The sequence below is a fragment of the Hyperolius riggenbachi genome, chromosome 1 (assembly GCF_040937935.1).
Source record: "Hyperolius riggenbachi isolate aHypRig1 chromosome 1, aHypRig1.pri, whole genome shotgun sequence".
NCBI classification, from domain to species: Eukaryota; Metazoa; Chordata; class Amphibia; order Anura; family Hyperoliidae; genus Hyperolius; species Hyperolius riggenbachi.
In genome coordinates, this window is record NC_090646.1 from 596,771,707 (window position 1) to 596,789,635 (window position 17,929).

General features: G+C 44.7%; 1 protein-coding gene across 1 annotated transcript in view; it reads right to left on the reverse strand.

The window, feature by feature from the left end:
* Positions 1 to 7,327: 7,327 nt before the first annotated feature.
* The window catches only part of NDUFS4 (NADH:ubiquinone oxidoreductase subunit S4), a 197,081-nt gene continuing 186,479 nt past the window's right edge, over positions 7,328 to 17,929 (reverse strand). The window contains exon 5 of the mRNA XM_068249424.1: positions 7,328 to 7,547. Coding sequence (XP_068105525.1) covers positions 7,444 to 7,547 — 104 coding nt within the window. The 3' untranslated portion in view covers positions 7,328 to 7,443. The remainder of the gene's footprint in view (positions 7,548 to 17,929) is intronic.

Sequence of the window (17,929 nt, forward strand, 5' to 3'; positions counted from 1 at the left end):
TGTCAAGTATATACTTCCGTTTGTTCAATCAAGATGAGAGGTCATGGTGCGGCACATCCCACAAGCATGCGAACTACCCTCAATGATAGCTACACAGGATTAAACTGAAAGACCCACTGTTTGCCCTTCCTAAACAGATGTCAATGATGTATGCTCCGCATAGATAAACAGGAAGAAAGTTCAATCAGATGGCATGCAAAGAATCACAGGAGCGTGCACCTTCCGTCCTCAGATTTATTTAAAAAATCGTGACAATGTAACCACATGGCTAACTCTTCATATTCCAAGGTTGCAAAACAGCATATAAATGTGCAAAACTTGCTCTTACATATCCTCAAGATGGTGGGTCATCCCAGTGGAGGTGGGTGGTGGGCATAAGGGTGGCTGAGGTGAAAGTATATACTTCCACCTCAGCCATGATGTCATCATCTGATGGAAATTGGGTTCCAGCTAGGTATTTGAGATAACAGCACACCTGAATTGAGAGAGATAAGGAGGTTGCCATGTTTATTTCCTTTTAAGCAATAACAGTTGCCTGGCTGTTCTGCTGATCCTCTGCCTTTATTACTTTTAGCCATAGACCCTGAACAAGCATCAGTGGCGTAGCTAAGGAGCTGTGGGCCCCAATGCAAGTTTTACATGGGGCCCCCCATGCACTCTATACATAACAATTGATACGGCGCACCAAAACCTGCCAATGGCAACTACAGTGTCAGAGGTGGAAGAAGGGAATGGGGAACAGTTTGTTAATGATTACCACTATTCAAAGTATCTATAGAAGTGATTATTATGAGCACAGTACCAATAGAGAGCTAATACTGTAGTTGAGGGAGGGCCCCTCTAGCCCAAGGCCCCGATGCGGTGGCTACCTCTGCACCCTCTATTGCTACGCCCCTGACAAGCATGTAGATCAGGTGTTTTTGACATTATTGTCAGATCTGACCAGATTAGCTGCATGCTTGTTTCTGGTGTTATTTAGACGCTACTGCAGCCAAACAGATCAGCAGGGCAGCCAGGCAACTGGTATTGTTTAAAAGGAAATCAATAAGAAAGCCTCTATAGTCTTCTCACTTCAATTCTCATTTGAGAAACAGTGAAAAGTCTGAAGGAGCCAAATCTGGTGAATAGGTAAAATGTGAAAGCAGTTGAAGTCACAGGACTCGATGGCAGAGATTACAATTGTGGACTTGTGTACAGGTGAGTTGACTTGGTAGAAAAGGATGTTTTTTTCAACATTACAAGATGTTTTGCATTTATGGCCTCACGCAAACATTTCAGTTGAGCAGCATAATATGCACTGTTTTTTTCCCTTTTCGGATCCAAAAATGGACCTTCACCTGATGGAACTGACTTAAACTGTTTGGGTGTGGGAGAGGAGGGACATTTCCAATGTTTTGATTTCACCATGGACTCTGGCTAAAAGTGGTGGATACATGCTTCGTTCATGAACACAAAACGTTTGAGAAATGTCAGAGGATCTGCCTCCTAGAGTGTCGAGTTTGAGGCAGACGTGTCAAACACATTTACGGGACATGCCCACTTTCTCTGCAATGTGATGTTCTGTCATGGGCTGATCTACCATTACGAGACCCTGAATTGCTGCAGTTTCCCTCTGTACTGGCAGTTGTTGTCGTTCCATCGCGAGGAGCATCTTGGACAGATGTGCCTCCACCCTTAAATTCCACCACCCACTTTTTTACAGTGGAATAGGATGGGGGACCCTCCATCATGTCCTTGTCCATGTCCTGTCCACTCATGGCCTTTTACAGCAGGTATCAGATAACTGCACGTTTGCTCATTTTATTTATCTTCTATTTTATTTGGTATGGGGCCTTGCAAGGACATGTACTATCATAGGTAGGCTGAGAACTTTTCAGTCACCCCTCGTAATAACAGAAACCATTTCCTTTAACGTTCTTTAAATATAGTGATGAAATAACAGTCTATATCATAGAGCACATTCTTTTTACTAGTTGGAATCCACATGGTGACTTTCAATTGGAAAACACCTGCTGGCACTGGACTTTTCGTTAAGCAGAAGAGACACGTGCTGCAGGCCTCAAATAGTTATATCTGTTTTATATTGCGAGTGCACCTGTCACTGGCTTTAACAAGGGAAATCTATTTGCACCTTGATTAACTTTCAGCAAGTAAAAAACCTTGTGATTAGCAGCAACTTGTGAGAGAGCCGCCATTTGTTCCTTCACCAAGAACGCGTATACAAAATACTTCCATGGAAGGTATCTGAGCAAAGCACACTGCATCTGCACAAGGACTGAAGTTGGCACTCAAAGCACATTAATGGCTGAGCAAGTTATTTGATGGTTTAGAATGAGGCAAAACATGTATTACTGGCATTAGTATTAAATAAATGTGCATGCAAATTAATCAATAAAGTCAAAGGCAGAAATCTAAGCCCGTTAACTCCTATCAGTTGGGGATAAAACAATACATAGCTTATAAACAATGAACACAGGGCCAGCACTTCCATAGGGGGCACAGCTAGGCAGCTGTCCAGGGCCTTGAAGCTCCTTAGGGCCCCCCAAATCAGGGAGGTCATAGATGTGTCCAGGTCCTAGGTTGAGAGGAGGCACTGACTGGGGAAAGTAGTATACTTACCATGCTACCTCCATAGGGGTGTTACCTCCAGTCGTCATGTGACCCTGAGTTCATTACATATACGGAGGGGCACTGTGGTTGCACTTGGTTAAGTGGGATATAATGGCTGTATTTGTAATACAAAAGTCATGAGGCACACTTAGCGGCCGACATCACAGAGAGTACCTGAAGCATATAACCTGGTACTGGGGCCCGTAGATTCTTCTTCGTCACTGCTTGCGGATATATGCATCTCAAGCTGTTCCAGCCATATTATAAAGGTTATTTTATTTTGATATCTAAGGCATCTTATAACATTCTCAAATACATTCTGGAAATACGATTTGCTTGAAACTTTAAAGGGGGAATCATAATTTTTGATCTTATTAATCATATTTTTTACACAAGGATTTGGGGCAGCTTCAACACTCTCTTCTTAGGGTTTTCAACTCTTCGGCTATAATCTATTTTAAGTTCTCATGGACTGGAATAAATAAACCTTGATCCGCATTGAAGCTCTCCATAGTGGAGTGCAGGCCCTAACAAGGCTGATAAGATCTATGGAAAAAAATGTATTGTCCTCTGCTCAATGACACAGTTTTTTTTAATGACCCAAAGCTAAATGCTGTTAACTACTGACTTGTCTATTTCCTGCACTCAGAAGCTGTTCTCTTCCAGGAAAGTGTTTTATGGCTGTAATTCCTTATCAACGAGGGTTACGCTATAGTCTGGCTAGAGAGAAACAGTCACTTGTGTACACTGTTAACTCTTTCAGGCAAAAAGAAAAAAAAAAAGAACACTGCTTATTTGTATTCTTGGCACTGTAGATACAAGTATATCTCTAAGTCACTTCAGGTACACAATAAGTACAATCTAGGGAGAGACACGCACACACAAACAGAGTCTATGCTAAATGTAGAAGAGAGTGAGACAGAAATAGAGAGAGAGAGAGAGAGAGAGAGAGAGAGAGAGAAAGAGAGAGAGAGAGAGAGAGAGAGAGAGAGAGAGAGAGAGAGAGAGAGAGAGAGAGAGAGAGAGAGAGAGAGAGAGAGAGAGAGAGAGAGAGAGAGAGAGAGAGAGAGAGAGAGAGAGAGAGAGAGAGAGAGAGAGAGTGAAAGAAGTGACTCCACAGTACTTTGGGGGTAAGGCCTGAGGCTTTCATGGTCAAAAGGATGTCCACAGTGAGCAAACCTCTACAAAGGTTTAAATATCTTAATAATCCAAATCCATAACAGAACTGAACAGAATCCTCTTGTAAAACATACAGTGATGCTCCACCACATCAGAAATAGGAAATGAGTTGCACCACTTTGTTGACGTGACCCTGTAGCCTGCTGTTCTGCCACTGTCTGAGCTCACTGACCACGTCCTGCAGTCACACATTTGCACCTAAATGCAGATCCTGGTTCTTGCAGTGGGTCACAAGGTGTGCCGGCCAGTCTCCTGTGACTACCACAAGACTCGGCTGTTGGCACAAATTCTGAACATACCAGTCTGTTCCCACTCATCTGTTACATACATCCCCCAGCCACTGCTTCTGGGGCCTAATATAAAAAGCACTCTCCAGCTAACCTATGCATCAGTGGAATGGAAATGAATTGACAGTGAGGGGGGTGGAATCACATAACCCAGTGGCTAAATTTAATATTCCCATTTCCTATCCATTTGGAGTGGAGAAGTAATCTCTCATGGGGGCTGTCCTCAGATGACCTTGGAAAATACACTTAATGTTCATGTGCAATTTAAGAGGGCCATAGAGGAGTCAATTCATTGAATGCTGTATTGAGAAGTATTAGCAGAAAAAGCAACAGGTACTTTAGCTTCCTCTATAAAAATCTGACCTGGAAACATCAATTCTACCAAAACAGTAGCTTTGTTCTGGCCATTGTATACAACATCCATGCTGCTGTGCTGCTTACATTTTCTGCTGGCTGTATCACAATATCATCAAATCAACTGAAGATTACTAAAAGGTTTCCTCAAATTAATCAAAGATTGTTCATTGTTTTTGCAATGATTGGTGGTAGATCTCTACCAACAACAGATTAGTGGTAGATAGCTATACATGTAAAATGGTAGACCAGGTAAACAGTCAAAAACTGAAAGACAATCGTTTACTTGCTCTAACACAAAGCAAATCCAAAGCGGAAAAAAAGTAATGAAGTATTTGTATTAATAGCAGTAATCCTAAATAGAACTCTCATCAAGTCTTGTATTCTAATTTGGGTTTAAGGGCTGAAAATATCACTTATGTCTAACCTCACACTTACATAATGGCTTCAATTCACTAAGCTTATCTCCTGTCTTTAATAAAGTTTCTAGAGTTGTTACCATGGTGATAAGGCATGTAGTATTCAGGAAACATTGGCCTCAATTCACTAAGCTTATTTCCTGTCTTTAATAACTCTTCTACAGTTGTTACCATGGTGATAAGGCATGTAGTATTCAGGAAACATTTTACCTCAGGCAAACCTAAAGTTAACTCTTCTGTCTTTAAGTTAACTCTTTAGGGGCCCATACACTCAGCCGATTTTCTGGCCGACCGATCGATCCCGATCGATCGATTGATCGTTTGCAAATCGGTTGGCCAATCGACCGATCGATGGCCGATTTCGATGGATTTCGATGGATTTCCATCGAACTGGCAGGGTGGAAAATTTAGGTCGATCTGATGAGATTGCTTATCAGTTTGCATTGGCCTTAATGGAAATCTGATGGCAAAAAACTGCCATCAGATCGAATTTCAATAGATTTCAAACTGAAATCTATTGGAATTCTATCCTGGTAAAAAATGTTCTAAAAACGCATCAGATAGATCATTAGATGCATTTCTTATCTATCTGCTGCCAATCTGACGAGTGTATGGGCACCTTTTAACCCTTAAAATAACTCCAGAGTTAAAGACAGGCTGTTCATTAACTGCGTGTGAAAATAACTACAGAGGAGGTAACTTAACTACAGAGGAGGTCATTTAACTACAGAGGAGGTAAATTAACTACAGAGGAGGTAACGTAAGGAATGAAGAGATAAGATAACTCTCTTACTGTGTGGAGGTAAGTTTTCTCTTGCCTTATTATCTCCAGCATGATCTTAGTGAATTGAGGCCATTTTATCTCAGGCAAACCTAAAGTTAACTCTTCTGTCTTTAAGTTAACTCTCCAATCCTTAAAATAACTCCAGAGTTAAAGACAGGCTGTTAATTAACTGCGTGTGAAAATAACTACAGAGGAGGTAAATTAACTACAGAGGAGGTAACTTAACTACAGATGAGGTAACAAAGAATGAAGAGATAAGATAACTCTCTCACTGTGTGGAGGTAAGTTTTCTCTTGCCTTATTATCTCCAGCATGATCTTAGTGAATTGAGGCCAATGACTTTTCATTTAGCTCCCATGCAGAGAAATGTTGACCTATTCAACTTTTCATCACTATCTGGTCATGAGTGTTTTGTAGTCACACAAGTTTTAACCCTTTCCAATCCTTTTTTCAGATTACCTCCATAACCCCAGCACCTAATTTTTCCAGAGTGCTGGGGGAAAGCGGGTGCATGGGTGATTCAGAAAAAAAAAATGGGACCAGGGATCCTGAGGCTTCATACCTCCGATCAGTGGCGAGCTTAGACCTCAGTGGTGGGGTCAGCACCAGCTTGGACTGCAGCTATGTCCCCTTGCACTAGGGGCAAGGTAATATTGTTATTTTGCGGTGTTGAAAGTGTCAGACTTTGTCCGATATTTGAGTCACACAGGGATTGGGGGGGAGGGGGGAGAGGACATGCTGGTCCCGATCTGGTAGCGGGCACCCCAAGGATGTGGCGCAGTAGTACTAGTGTGGAATATGGTGGATGCAGCGGTGGCAGAGATGGCAGGTAGCAATCAGAGTATCGGAAATGGTATAACACTCGGATTTGAACAGGATGGCACTGTGTTGTGTTTAATCTGCAACAGCGCCACGTAGCAGCCACTTTTCCCTGTCGGACTATGTCCGACTTTGGGCTTATAGAAGAAAAGGCCAATGTTGGACATAGTCTCACATAGGATTGGAGAAGGTTAAAACCTGTAATTAGTTTTCAGGAGCGCTCGAGTTGCAGTCTGGCTGTACAGATAAAGCACTGGTTTATAGCAACAAAATCAATAAAAAGTGAACACTGGCAAGGTCTATGTAGACTCGGTACTATGGTTTGACAGGCTTATCCTGTGTCATTTCAGGTACCCTTTAAGCTTGGTAAAGCAAGTACATGACATTGCTCACTAAAGCTTTCTAATCTATCCGTTTAACTACACACAAATCTAAGTACACTAACATTTTAATTTATTAGAAACTCCATTTACACAAACCCTCTTGGGCCACGACCCTGGCGTAATAGGAGAACTCTCTGTAACAGTTATGTTATAAAGAGCTTGTTTACTCTCAGCATAATTATTTTCAGAGGGCAAAGTTTATCAAGCGGTATGACAACAATAAATCACCATCGCAATAATAAAAGAGATATAAAAGGATACCGAGCTCCTGAGCCAGAACAAAGCAGGAATTTCCTCCCAAGGATTACGCTACTCTTCTGAAAGTACATTACTGAAGGCCGCAGCTGATTCGGACGCGGCTTTTGCCGGACTTGTTGCTCAGACGTTTCCGCGGGACCTGAGCTCCCTAAACCTCCTCTATATATAGATTAATTTTATCAAAGGCTCTATTTGAAACTTCAAAAACATTTTAAATAGACACCACAAGATGTGTTTGTAGTTTAAAGGTCATATTTATTAGGAGATTAAGAGTTGTATTATACTGGCTCTATAAATACAGCACAGCTGACTTTGCTCACGGTCAGATTTAAGGACGGGCCAATAACAATTCACTTGGTGGATACCCGCGTACGCTTGTTCCAAGAAAAGTTTGCTCCGTAAGATTTGTACTTTGGTTTTGGAATTCTCCTCTCGTCAACCTCATAACTCCATCCTATAAAAGAAAAACATATATACTGTAGTTTGATTATATGTAAACAGAGGAGAGCGTAAGCTAAACATAGCAAATTACCAGTAAGTGACAGATTGGAAAATGATCTGTTATTGTACGTAGATGGCAGGCTATACCCACCATCAAAGGGACAATATATATACACGAATAACATGAGTAAATATACAAGTGGAATGATGAGATGGAATACAAGTGGAACGCAAAACACTTTAAATACGTTTTCCAGTTCCAGTGAAGCTTGGCCTGTCTACATATCCGATGCAGAGGAGAATAAAGATACATGTACTCTCAGGCCCGGATTTACATCCCAAGAGCCTATAGGCACAGATGTCTTGGCACTCAAGAGGTTATCCTCCATGAACCTACAGCTCCCCGCCGAACCGCACCACAAGTGTGCTGGCTGACCCAGCTGTCACTTCTCCCTTACTTCCCTTGCCCCGCATAGCTAAAGCTGTTCCTTAGCATTAAGTAGCCAGAGGTACCCCTCAGTATTGAGATGCTAGTGGTGCCCCTGACTGAAAGCAGATCTCGTCAGTGGAATGCAGAGAGCAGGGTGAGTAACTTCTCATTAACACTCATCAGGACTCTGCATAGGGAGGGAGGCACTTGGGGAGGGGAGTGAGCTCTGCCTTTCCATCATCAGGCGCCTGTAGGCACATGTCTACAGTGCCTTATGGTAAATCCATCCCTGTGCTCTCTCTATTTTATGGTAGATTGTGACAATCCTGGTTGAAACCACCGGCCTTCCCTCTAGCGATACTGCAGGGATGTACTGCTAGTGATGAGCGACGGATTACTAACGGAAGAAATCCAAATGGGTTTCATCCTCCTAATTAGTGCACCTGAGCGGCTTGTTTTGGGGGGTGGTAAACTTACCCAGAAGCCGTCTTCTTTAATCCACCCCACGGTGCCTCCCACGCTGCGTTCCAATCCGCGGTCATGTGACTACAAACACTACCTCCTTCCGGGTTGAAGGAGGAAGCGTAGTAGTCGCGTGACGCAGCTTGGAACGCAGCGTTGGAGGCGCCGTGGGACGGATTAAAGAAAACCGCTTCTTAAACAAAACAAAAAAAACAAGCTGCTCAGGTGCACTTATTAGGAGGATGAAACTCATTCGTATTTCATCCGTTAGTAATACGTCGCTCATAGCTGTGTACTGCTTTTGTCACCCACTGTCATTCTTGTGACAGGAAATTACTTCGTAATTGTCAGAGAGGTACACTGCTGGATCAACCTCCCTACTCCCTAGAATAGGATATGCTGCTATTAGGAACTGTAGGTTTGTTCTGAGCCTGAATCCATTCTTATGTCGGGAACACTGTGCCATCTCTGTTCTCTATACCTCCCCTGTGCCTTCAGTGTCTTCCTCTGTGCCACCTCTGTCCCCTCAGCACCCCCTTCTGTGCCACAACTGCCTCCAGTGTGTCCCTCTGTGCCGCCTTCTATCCTGGTGATGATCGTGATGTGCTAATTTCGCTTATATGAAATTTCATGTAAAATTTCAGGTAATTACAATTTTTAAATTAAATTGATTTCATGTAATCCATGCAAACTTCCAATGGGTCGCAGTACTGGATCACAGATTTGCTTTAAAATTTGTATGCAGAATTTGGAACCCGCTGTATACCGTGTTCCCCCGAAAGTAAAACCTACCCTTAAAGTAAGCCCTAGCAGATATTGGGCAGCATGCCTGAAATATAAGCCCTCCCTGAAAATAAGCCCTAGTGACAGCGGCAGTCTCGCTCCCCCCCCTGAGCCCCCCTTGCGGCGCCGTATTACCTCCTGCCGGCCCCGCTTTCAGAAAGTCGCATCCCTGTGCTCAGTCAGACGGCAATTCAAACCGCAGATCAGCTGGGATCTGCGGTGAAGGCAGCTGCAGATTCAGCGTAACAGCGCCTCCGTATACAGGAAGTGGCATCTCTGTTTACTTCCTGCATACGGAAGTACTGTTACACTGAAGCTCTGACTGCCCCGCTGATCTGCGGTTTGAATTATGCTGCCGGGGGTCTGTCTATGAGCATGCGGATCCGACTTACTGAAGAAGGGGGCTGGCATGAGGTAAAGCGGCCATGGGGGAAGCGATGGTGGGAGGGGGACTTATGGGATCTGGCTATGCGGGGAGGGGAGGTTATCTGGCTATTAAGGGGGTGTCTGGCCATAAACGGAGGGGGGGTTTACCTATACATTGGGGAATCTAGTTATACACTAAGGGGATGGGGATCTGGCAATAAACAAGGGGGGGGGGGGGGAAATCTGGCTGTACATTAGGTGGGTCTGGTCTGGCTCTAGTTAAGGGGGAATCTGGCCATAGACTAGGGGGATCTGGCTATACACAAGGGTTTTTTTTTGCTACCGTCACAAAATATAAGACCTCCCCAAAAATAAGCCCTAGCACATATTTTGAGGGAACAAATAATATAAGACAGTGTCTTATTTTCGGGGAAACACGGTAGTACAGTACATCTACTAGATTATTCCTGGGGGACTCCTAAGGCCAGCGAGCGGTAAGCTCGACACAGTGTTGGGCATACCACTCAGGAGGTTAAAAAACATTTTTTCTTTGAATTTTTTTAAAATGGATTTTCTCAAAAACTGCAAGGCCTCTTGAATTTTTCCATAACTTGTTCCCCCAGAACCCAGAACACTCATAAGTCAGACACTACCTGTATCTGGATTCAGATTATGTTATCTTGACACCATTACCTCTCACCTACGCACTGAACCCCCAATAAAATGCACCCCACCATCATTCTGCTGTAGCCTAAGGTCCAAACTATTTTTTAGTTACTGATATAATGGGAAGGGGAGGTTAGTAGCCATCTGCAGCAGAAGGGTGACTGTCACAAGTGCAAGCATCACAAAAGTGACAGTGAAAGTCCAGACTGGTGCAATGGTGTGTCAGCCCAACTCTAAAATGTAACAACTCCAGTAAGATCCAGTGTGATGTTATCACTTCCAAGGCTTACATCATTATTAAGGGAGATTTAGGGGTCCTATGTAGTATTAGCTCATGGAAAAAGGTTAAAAAAGATGTGTATAAAGACTTTAAAAAAGTGTGCCTACAATAAAATTAATTAAATGTGTAGATAAAGCGAACATCTTTTAATTCCTTGTTTGCTAGGCTGCCATGCTTTCTCTCTTCCACTAATAATTTTCACCACCGATCCAGAACAAGAACTGTAGAGCATATGTTTTGACTTAAAAAAAAGAGTATTCAAATAAATAAATAAAATAAAAATGAGGCATGTATACCATAATAATGACCAATACATAATAAATTATTGCACCAAAATCTTCCACTCGAAGGCGTAAAGAAAATCTGTAACAAAAAAACCTCCCCTGGGGGGTACTCACCTCGGGTGGGGGAAGCCTCCGGATCCTATCGAGGCTTCCCCCGTCGTCCTCGGTCCCACGGTGGCGGCGAAAATCCTCCCGGAGCGGCGTCGACGTAAATATTTACCTTTTGGCAGGTGCAGTATCTGCTCCGTCCGACGGAGATCGGCTATTTCCGCCTATCTCCGTCAGAAGAGTCGCAACAGCGCCCCCGATGGAGCCTGGAAAGGTAAATATTGAACAGGCTGTCGGGTCTGTCAGGCCACTGTTCGGAGGGCTACAGCGAGACCCCTGTGGGACAGAGGACGACGGGGGAAGCCTCATTAGGATCCGGAGGCTTCCCCCCTCCCGAGGTGAGTACCCCCCAGGGGACGTTTCTATTGCTACAGTGTCTCTTTAAAAGCGTTTTTTGATTCATCAACACTACAACTGAAATCGATGCACTATTTTTCGAAAAATCCCAATTGTGTCAATTTTCTCATGATTTTCATGCAAGTCAATGGAAGCGGGGTTTTTTTTTTTTTTTTTTTTTTTTAAACAAACGTAGTGCTGACGGACCAAAAAAGAGCTTTGCAGTGTGTTTTAGGCCTAAGCCATTATAAAATGTTATCTTGTGACTTCTATCTCTTCATATATGATAATTTCAAAGTGACAGTCAAGGAGCATTCCTGAGATAGGCTCAAGTTACAGTGGTCCCAAAAAAGTTGTGACAGATTGTGCAGAGAGGGGAAAGCTACCCTTGTATATTGGCAAGTGGAAGGGCTCAAACTTGTGTGTATGTTTTCCCCTCTGAGCAGGACTGCGGAGTCAAAGTATTTGTAGAGTCTGTATGCATGGATAGGGAAATGGACAGAGAACAAAGAGTTGTAGTCAATGGATCATACTCAAAATGGGAGACCGTTAGCAGTGGGGTCCCACAGGGGTCTGTACTGGGTCCAGTGCTCTTCAATTTATTTATTAATCACCTAGTAGATGCAGTAGAAATCAATGTTGCTATTTTTGCAGATGATACAAAATTGTTCAGAATCATCAACTCTCAGGAAGATGGGGACATATTGCAACAGGATCTGGATAGGATGGCTATATGGGCACATAAATGGCAGATGAAATTAAATGTTGAAAAATGTAAAATCATGCATTTTGGTCGTACCAACTCTAGCACCATACAAAATAAATGGAATACAGTTGGGGACATCAAATTTGGAGAAGGACTTAGGAGAACTCATCGACAACAAGTTAAATAATCGTATCAATGCGATGCGCTGCAGCTAAAGCTAATAAAATTTTGGGATGCATTAAAAGGGAAATAAAAACTTGAGATGCTAGCATAATATTGCCCCTGTTTAACTCTTTAGTAAGGCCACATCTGGAATATGAAATTCAGCTCTGGGCACCACATTACAGGAAAGATGTTGCAGTTTTAGAGCAGGTGCAGAGACTAGCAAAAAAAATTGATACGAGGGATGGAAGGTCTCACTTACCAAGAGAGGTTAAACTGGGTTTATTTAGTCTAGAGAAAAGACGCCTTAGAGGGGATCTAATTAACATGTATAAATACATTAGAGGGCAATATAATAGCTTGGCAGATGAGCTTTTTGTCCCTAGGCCTTCTCAAAGGACTAGAGGACATGATCTGCGCATGGAGGAAAAACGTTTTAGCCATTCATTTAGGAAAAGGTTCTTCACAGTAAGAGTGATTAAGATGTGGAATGCATTGCCACAGGAAGTAGTTATGGCAAATTCTATACCTGCATTTAAAGGGGGCTTAGATGCTTTCCTTGCGTTGTAAGACATCCATGGCTACAATTACTAGGTAATGCCTAGTGATGTTGATCCAGGGATTTTATCTGATTGCCATCTGGAGTCTGGAAGGATTTTTTTTCCCTTTTGGGGCTAATTGAACCATGCCTTGTAAGGGTTTTTTCGCCTTCCTCTGGATCAACAGGGATATGTAAAGGAGCAGGCTGGTGTTGTACTTTGTTCTTTGGTTGAACTCGATGGACGTATGTCTTTTTTTTAACCCAAAGAACTATGTAAAGGCTAAAACATGTGTATATAGACTAAAAAAGTGTGCCTACAAAAAAAATTAACTAAATGTATAGATAAAGCTGATTGTTTTTAAATTCCTTTAACCACTTAAGGACCGCCCCCAGCCGATGGGCGGCGGCAAAGACCGGGCCTAAACAACCGCAATACGCCCATTGGCGGGGGCAGCATCAGAGGTGGCTGTGCGGCGATCGCGTCATTAATGACGCGATCTGCCGCTGGTAATAGGTTCCGCCCCCCCTGCTCGGAAACCCGCCGGCCAATCAGCAGCGCCGGCGGGTTTCAAACTGCGCGATCCGGCCAATCAGAGAGTATAATACACTTTGTTATTGTAACAAAGTGTATTATACTGGCTGCCTCCTCCGCTGATGGTCCCATCGTCGCCGGACCATCAGAGAGGACAGGCAGCCCTGCTGATAAGTATCAAAACACTTGTTTTTACCCACACAGACCCCCGATCGCCCACCCCAGCCCTCAGAACCCCCCCTGACCACCCCAGCACACCACTGTTAGCACCCAATCACCCCCATAAAAACCCATCAATCACTCCCTGTCACTATCTAGCGACGCTATCCCCTAGGTTATGTCCCTAAGTGCCCCCTAGGGTCCCCTGATTACCCCCCTACCCTCAGATCCCCCCAGACCACCCCCTGTATACTGTCTACATTTGTATACAGCTGCCTTACCCACTGATCACCTGTCTATCATCTGTCTATCACCTGCCTATCACCTCTTGTCACCACCACCCATCAGAGCAGACCCTAAACTGTTCCTTGGGGGCACCTGATCATCCACCCAGACTCTCAGACCCCCCTCCTGATAACCTCCCCAGTGCATTGTTTACATCTATTCTCCCCTGTAATCCCTCACTGATCTCCTATCGTCACCCCCTGTGTCTGCCACCCACCAGATCAGGACCCAGTCTGCCCCGTGCGGGCACCTAATCAACCCCCCACACCCTCAGATTGCCCTCAGACCCCCCCCCCCCCCAATCACCTTCCCAGTACATTGTATTTGATTGTGCTGACATTCAATTTGATTGTGCTGACATTCTATTTGATTGTGCTGTAATTGTATTTGATTGTCCCGTGATTGGCTTTGATTGTCCCGTGATTGGCTTTGATTGCCCTGTGATTGGCTTTGATTGCCCTGTGATTGGCTTTGATTGTCCCGTGATCGGCTTTGATTGTGCCGTGATCGGCTTTGATTGTGCTGTGATTGCCCTGTGATTGGCTTTGATTGTCCCGTGATCGGCTTTGATTGTGCCGTGATTGGTTTGATTGCCCTGTGATTGGCCTGTGATTGGCTTTGATTGGCCTGAGATTGGCCTGTGATTGGCTTTGATTGGCCAGTGATTGGCTTTGATTGTCCCGTGATTTGAGTGCCCTGTGATTGGCCTGCGATTGCCCTGTGATTGCCCACTCGCCACCACTCCCCTGTCACTATCCTAGTGATCTAAAAACAGTGATCAGTGAAAACGGTCACTTTTTTTAGTATCACTAGTGTTAGCAGTTAGGCCAGTTAGCTAGGCCCCTTTGTAAGTGTCAGTTAGTGCTCAGCCCACTGCACCACAGTCACTAATTAGCGTCATCACTGTTGCTAATTAACATTGGTACTATATAGTATCTGTAAGTGATCATTACTGATCGCAGTCAGATCTATTAGGGTCACTAGGATTCACAAAAAAAAACCGCAGTGTTTGCCCGATCAGGCCTGATCGTTCGCCTGCACTTGCGTTCAGCCCGCCCCACCGCAGTGACAGAATTTTTTTTTTATCACTGCAAAAAACACTGTACAATAGCTGTGGCACTGTAAACATCAGTTTTGCTTTTTTTTTTTTTATCAAAACTCAGTGACCACAGCTTTCTACCTCTCAAATACTCCGTTTTGCTAGGTAGGTGCTCTTTTTTTCTGGATAGTCTTAGAGGAATACCCCCTAAATTTAGCAGTCCACCATGGCAAGAAAGGGGTATTCCGATGATGAGGTTCTCAGGTACATGGCCCAGTCGGATGAGGACGATTGGGACGCCTCATTCGACGAATCTTCCGGGTCAGAGTTTGAACCTGAAGTGAGCAGTGGCTCACTGACCGATAGTGATGACGAGGTTGAGGTCCCGGCTAGAGCCAGGCGTACCACACCCCATATTGTTGGACCGCAGGTGGCACAGGATCGGCCTCAAGGGCAGCAGAGTGGTGTTCGTGCTGGTCTGAGATTTCATGGTGGGGCAGGCACCAGCAGCACAACATCTCCTGGACCTAAAACCAGTACTTCCGTAGACCCTGGTGAAGTGGTGAGCACCAGCATGGAAGTTGAAACTGGTTCGGTGGCACGTGCAGTAAGATCCCAGTCGCAGCCACCAAGAAGAGGGGCCCGTACTACCCCTAGTTTACCAGAGGTGCTGGCAAACCCAAATTGGCAATCCCCTGATTCCGCCGCACCCGTACTTCCCCCTTTCACCGCCCAGTCTGGAGTCCAGGTGGAGACAGATAATCTAGGATCTGTTCTTCACCCAGGATCTCTTAGACTTAATTGTGGCAGAGACCAACCGTAAGGCCACACAATATATAACCGCCAATCCGGAAAAGTTCCTTGCCCAGCCTTTTCGGTGGAAACCAGTCCAAGTTTCCAAAATCACATTTTTTTTGGGCCTTCTCCTTCACACAGGACTAGTGAAGCAGAATGTGTTGCGGTCTTATTGGTCTACGGACCCAGCATATCATGTTCCCCTGTACTCTGCTGCCATGTCCAGGACATGATTTGAGAACATCCTGCGCTTCCTGCACTTCAGCAACAACGAAACCTGTCATTGAAGTGACCACCCTGCTTTTGACCGGCTCCACAAAATTCGACCCCTTATAGACCACCTGTCATCCAGATTTGCAGATACTTATACCCCTGACCAGGACATCGCATCAAACAGTACATCCCAAGCAAGCGCGCCTGATATGGGGTGAAACTGTATAAGCTCTGTGAAAGGGCCACAGGCTATACATCTTATTTTAGGGTCTATGAGGGAAAAGACTCAAAATTGGAGCCGGTCGGATGCCCTGACTACCTGGGGAGCAGTGGAAAGGTGTGGGACTTGGTGTCACCCTTGTTCCAGAAGGGGTACCATCTTTTTGTGGACAATTATTACACAAGTGTGGCCCTCTTTCAGCACTTAAAAATAGAAAAAAATCCGATGCTGTGGCACCGTGCGGCCTAGTCGCCGGGACTTCCCCCAACAGCTCATTACCACCAGACTTGAACGGGGGCAGAGGGCCGCCTTGTGTGCTGACGACCTGCTCGCGGTGAAATGGAAGGACAAGAGGGAGGTTTACTTCCTGTCCACCATTCACGCAGACACGACAGTTGAAAATCAACGGCGAACTGAGGTCATTGAAAAACCCCTTGTCGTCCACGAGTATACTAACATGGGAGGGGTGGACTTCAATGACCAGAGGTTAGCGCTCTATTTAGTTGCCCGAAAAACAAGACGCTGGTATAAAAAAAGTGTCTTTTTACCTCATTCAATTGGCAATTTACAACAGCTTTGTTCTCTACAGTAAGGCTGGGAGAACTGGATCGTTTATTCAATTTCATAAACAGATCGTGATGGAACTCCTGTATCCAGGAGGTGCCGTGGCCCAACCCCAAGATGCAACTAGCCGGCTGCATGGAAGGCATTACGCCTATCCAATTCCGAGTACCCCAGGTCACCGAATCCGAAGAAAACGTTGTCGTGTCTGCAGCAGGGATGGAATAAGGCGTGACACCACTGTTTATTGTCCCACCTGCCCTGACCAGCCTGGCCCATGCCTAGGGGAGTGTTTTGAGAGGTACCACGAGCAGGTACACTATTAGTAGGGAACTCCAGACACAGCGGTAGGCACACAAGGGTCTCTCAGTGCTATTTCACACTGCTGCGATGTGTTAGGGCAAAATGCTAGCGAAAGTCACACTTTGCGGTCCCCCCCTACGCCGGAAGTGCTTGACTTAACGCTAGTGCATGCCTACGTTACCAGGGCTGTGGAGTCGGTCCAAAAAACCACCGACTCCGACTCCTCAGTTTAGGATTCCTCCGACTCACTCCTCGACTCAGACTCCTCTAATTTGCATATTACAATTTTGTTGATTAAAAGTATGTAACATGAAATTCGTCTCTTAACTGCCAACGCTTAGGAATTTTACAAGACAACTGAAGTGAGAAGGATATGTAGACTACTATATTTATTCCCTTTAGACTAAAACTAGTCCTTGGTAAGAGTACTTGTAAAAGGTACAAACCGGAACAAAGAAGATCTATCAGGCCCTAGGCAATGTAAGTGTGGGTACATGTAAGAATGATGTGCAGGTACTCTGCAGGGGAATGAGGAGATTGTAAACAGACAACACCTCTGTGTTCAATGTGCACAGCATTCTCAGTGGAATCCCTGCAGCTCTGTGGGGAGTGCATATGTAGAGTATAGTACTACTGTGTAACAAAGTAAACCTGAGACAGATCAAATTAAAGTTTTATACATACCTGGGGCTTCCTCCAACCGCCTTCAGGATAATCAGTCCCTCGTTGTCCTCCTCCACCACCTGGATCTTCTGCTATGAGTCCAGGTACTTGAGTCAGTCGGGCGTAGTGCGCATGCACACACTCCGCCGCCAGGAGCATACTACACCTGTGCAGCACTATTGCGCAGGTGCAGAATGTTCCTGGCTGTGGGAGTGGCATGCGGCCGGACAGCGCTGACTGGCTGAATTACCAGGACTCATAGCAGAAGATCCGGGTGGTGGAGGACAGCGAGGGACTGATTAGCCTGAAGGGGGCTGGAGGAAGCCCCGGGTATGTATAAAACTTTACTTTTCATCTGTCTCAGTTACCCTTTAATTTGTAGTCACCAAACCAAATTTGAACAACATATCAAATTATTTGATTTCATCAGCAAAGGGAGTGCATACATTTGCATAAATCAGCATCAATGCAGAATTATTTCCATCTCGTTGACCATCTCTA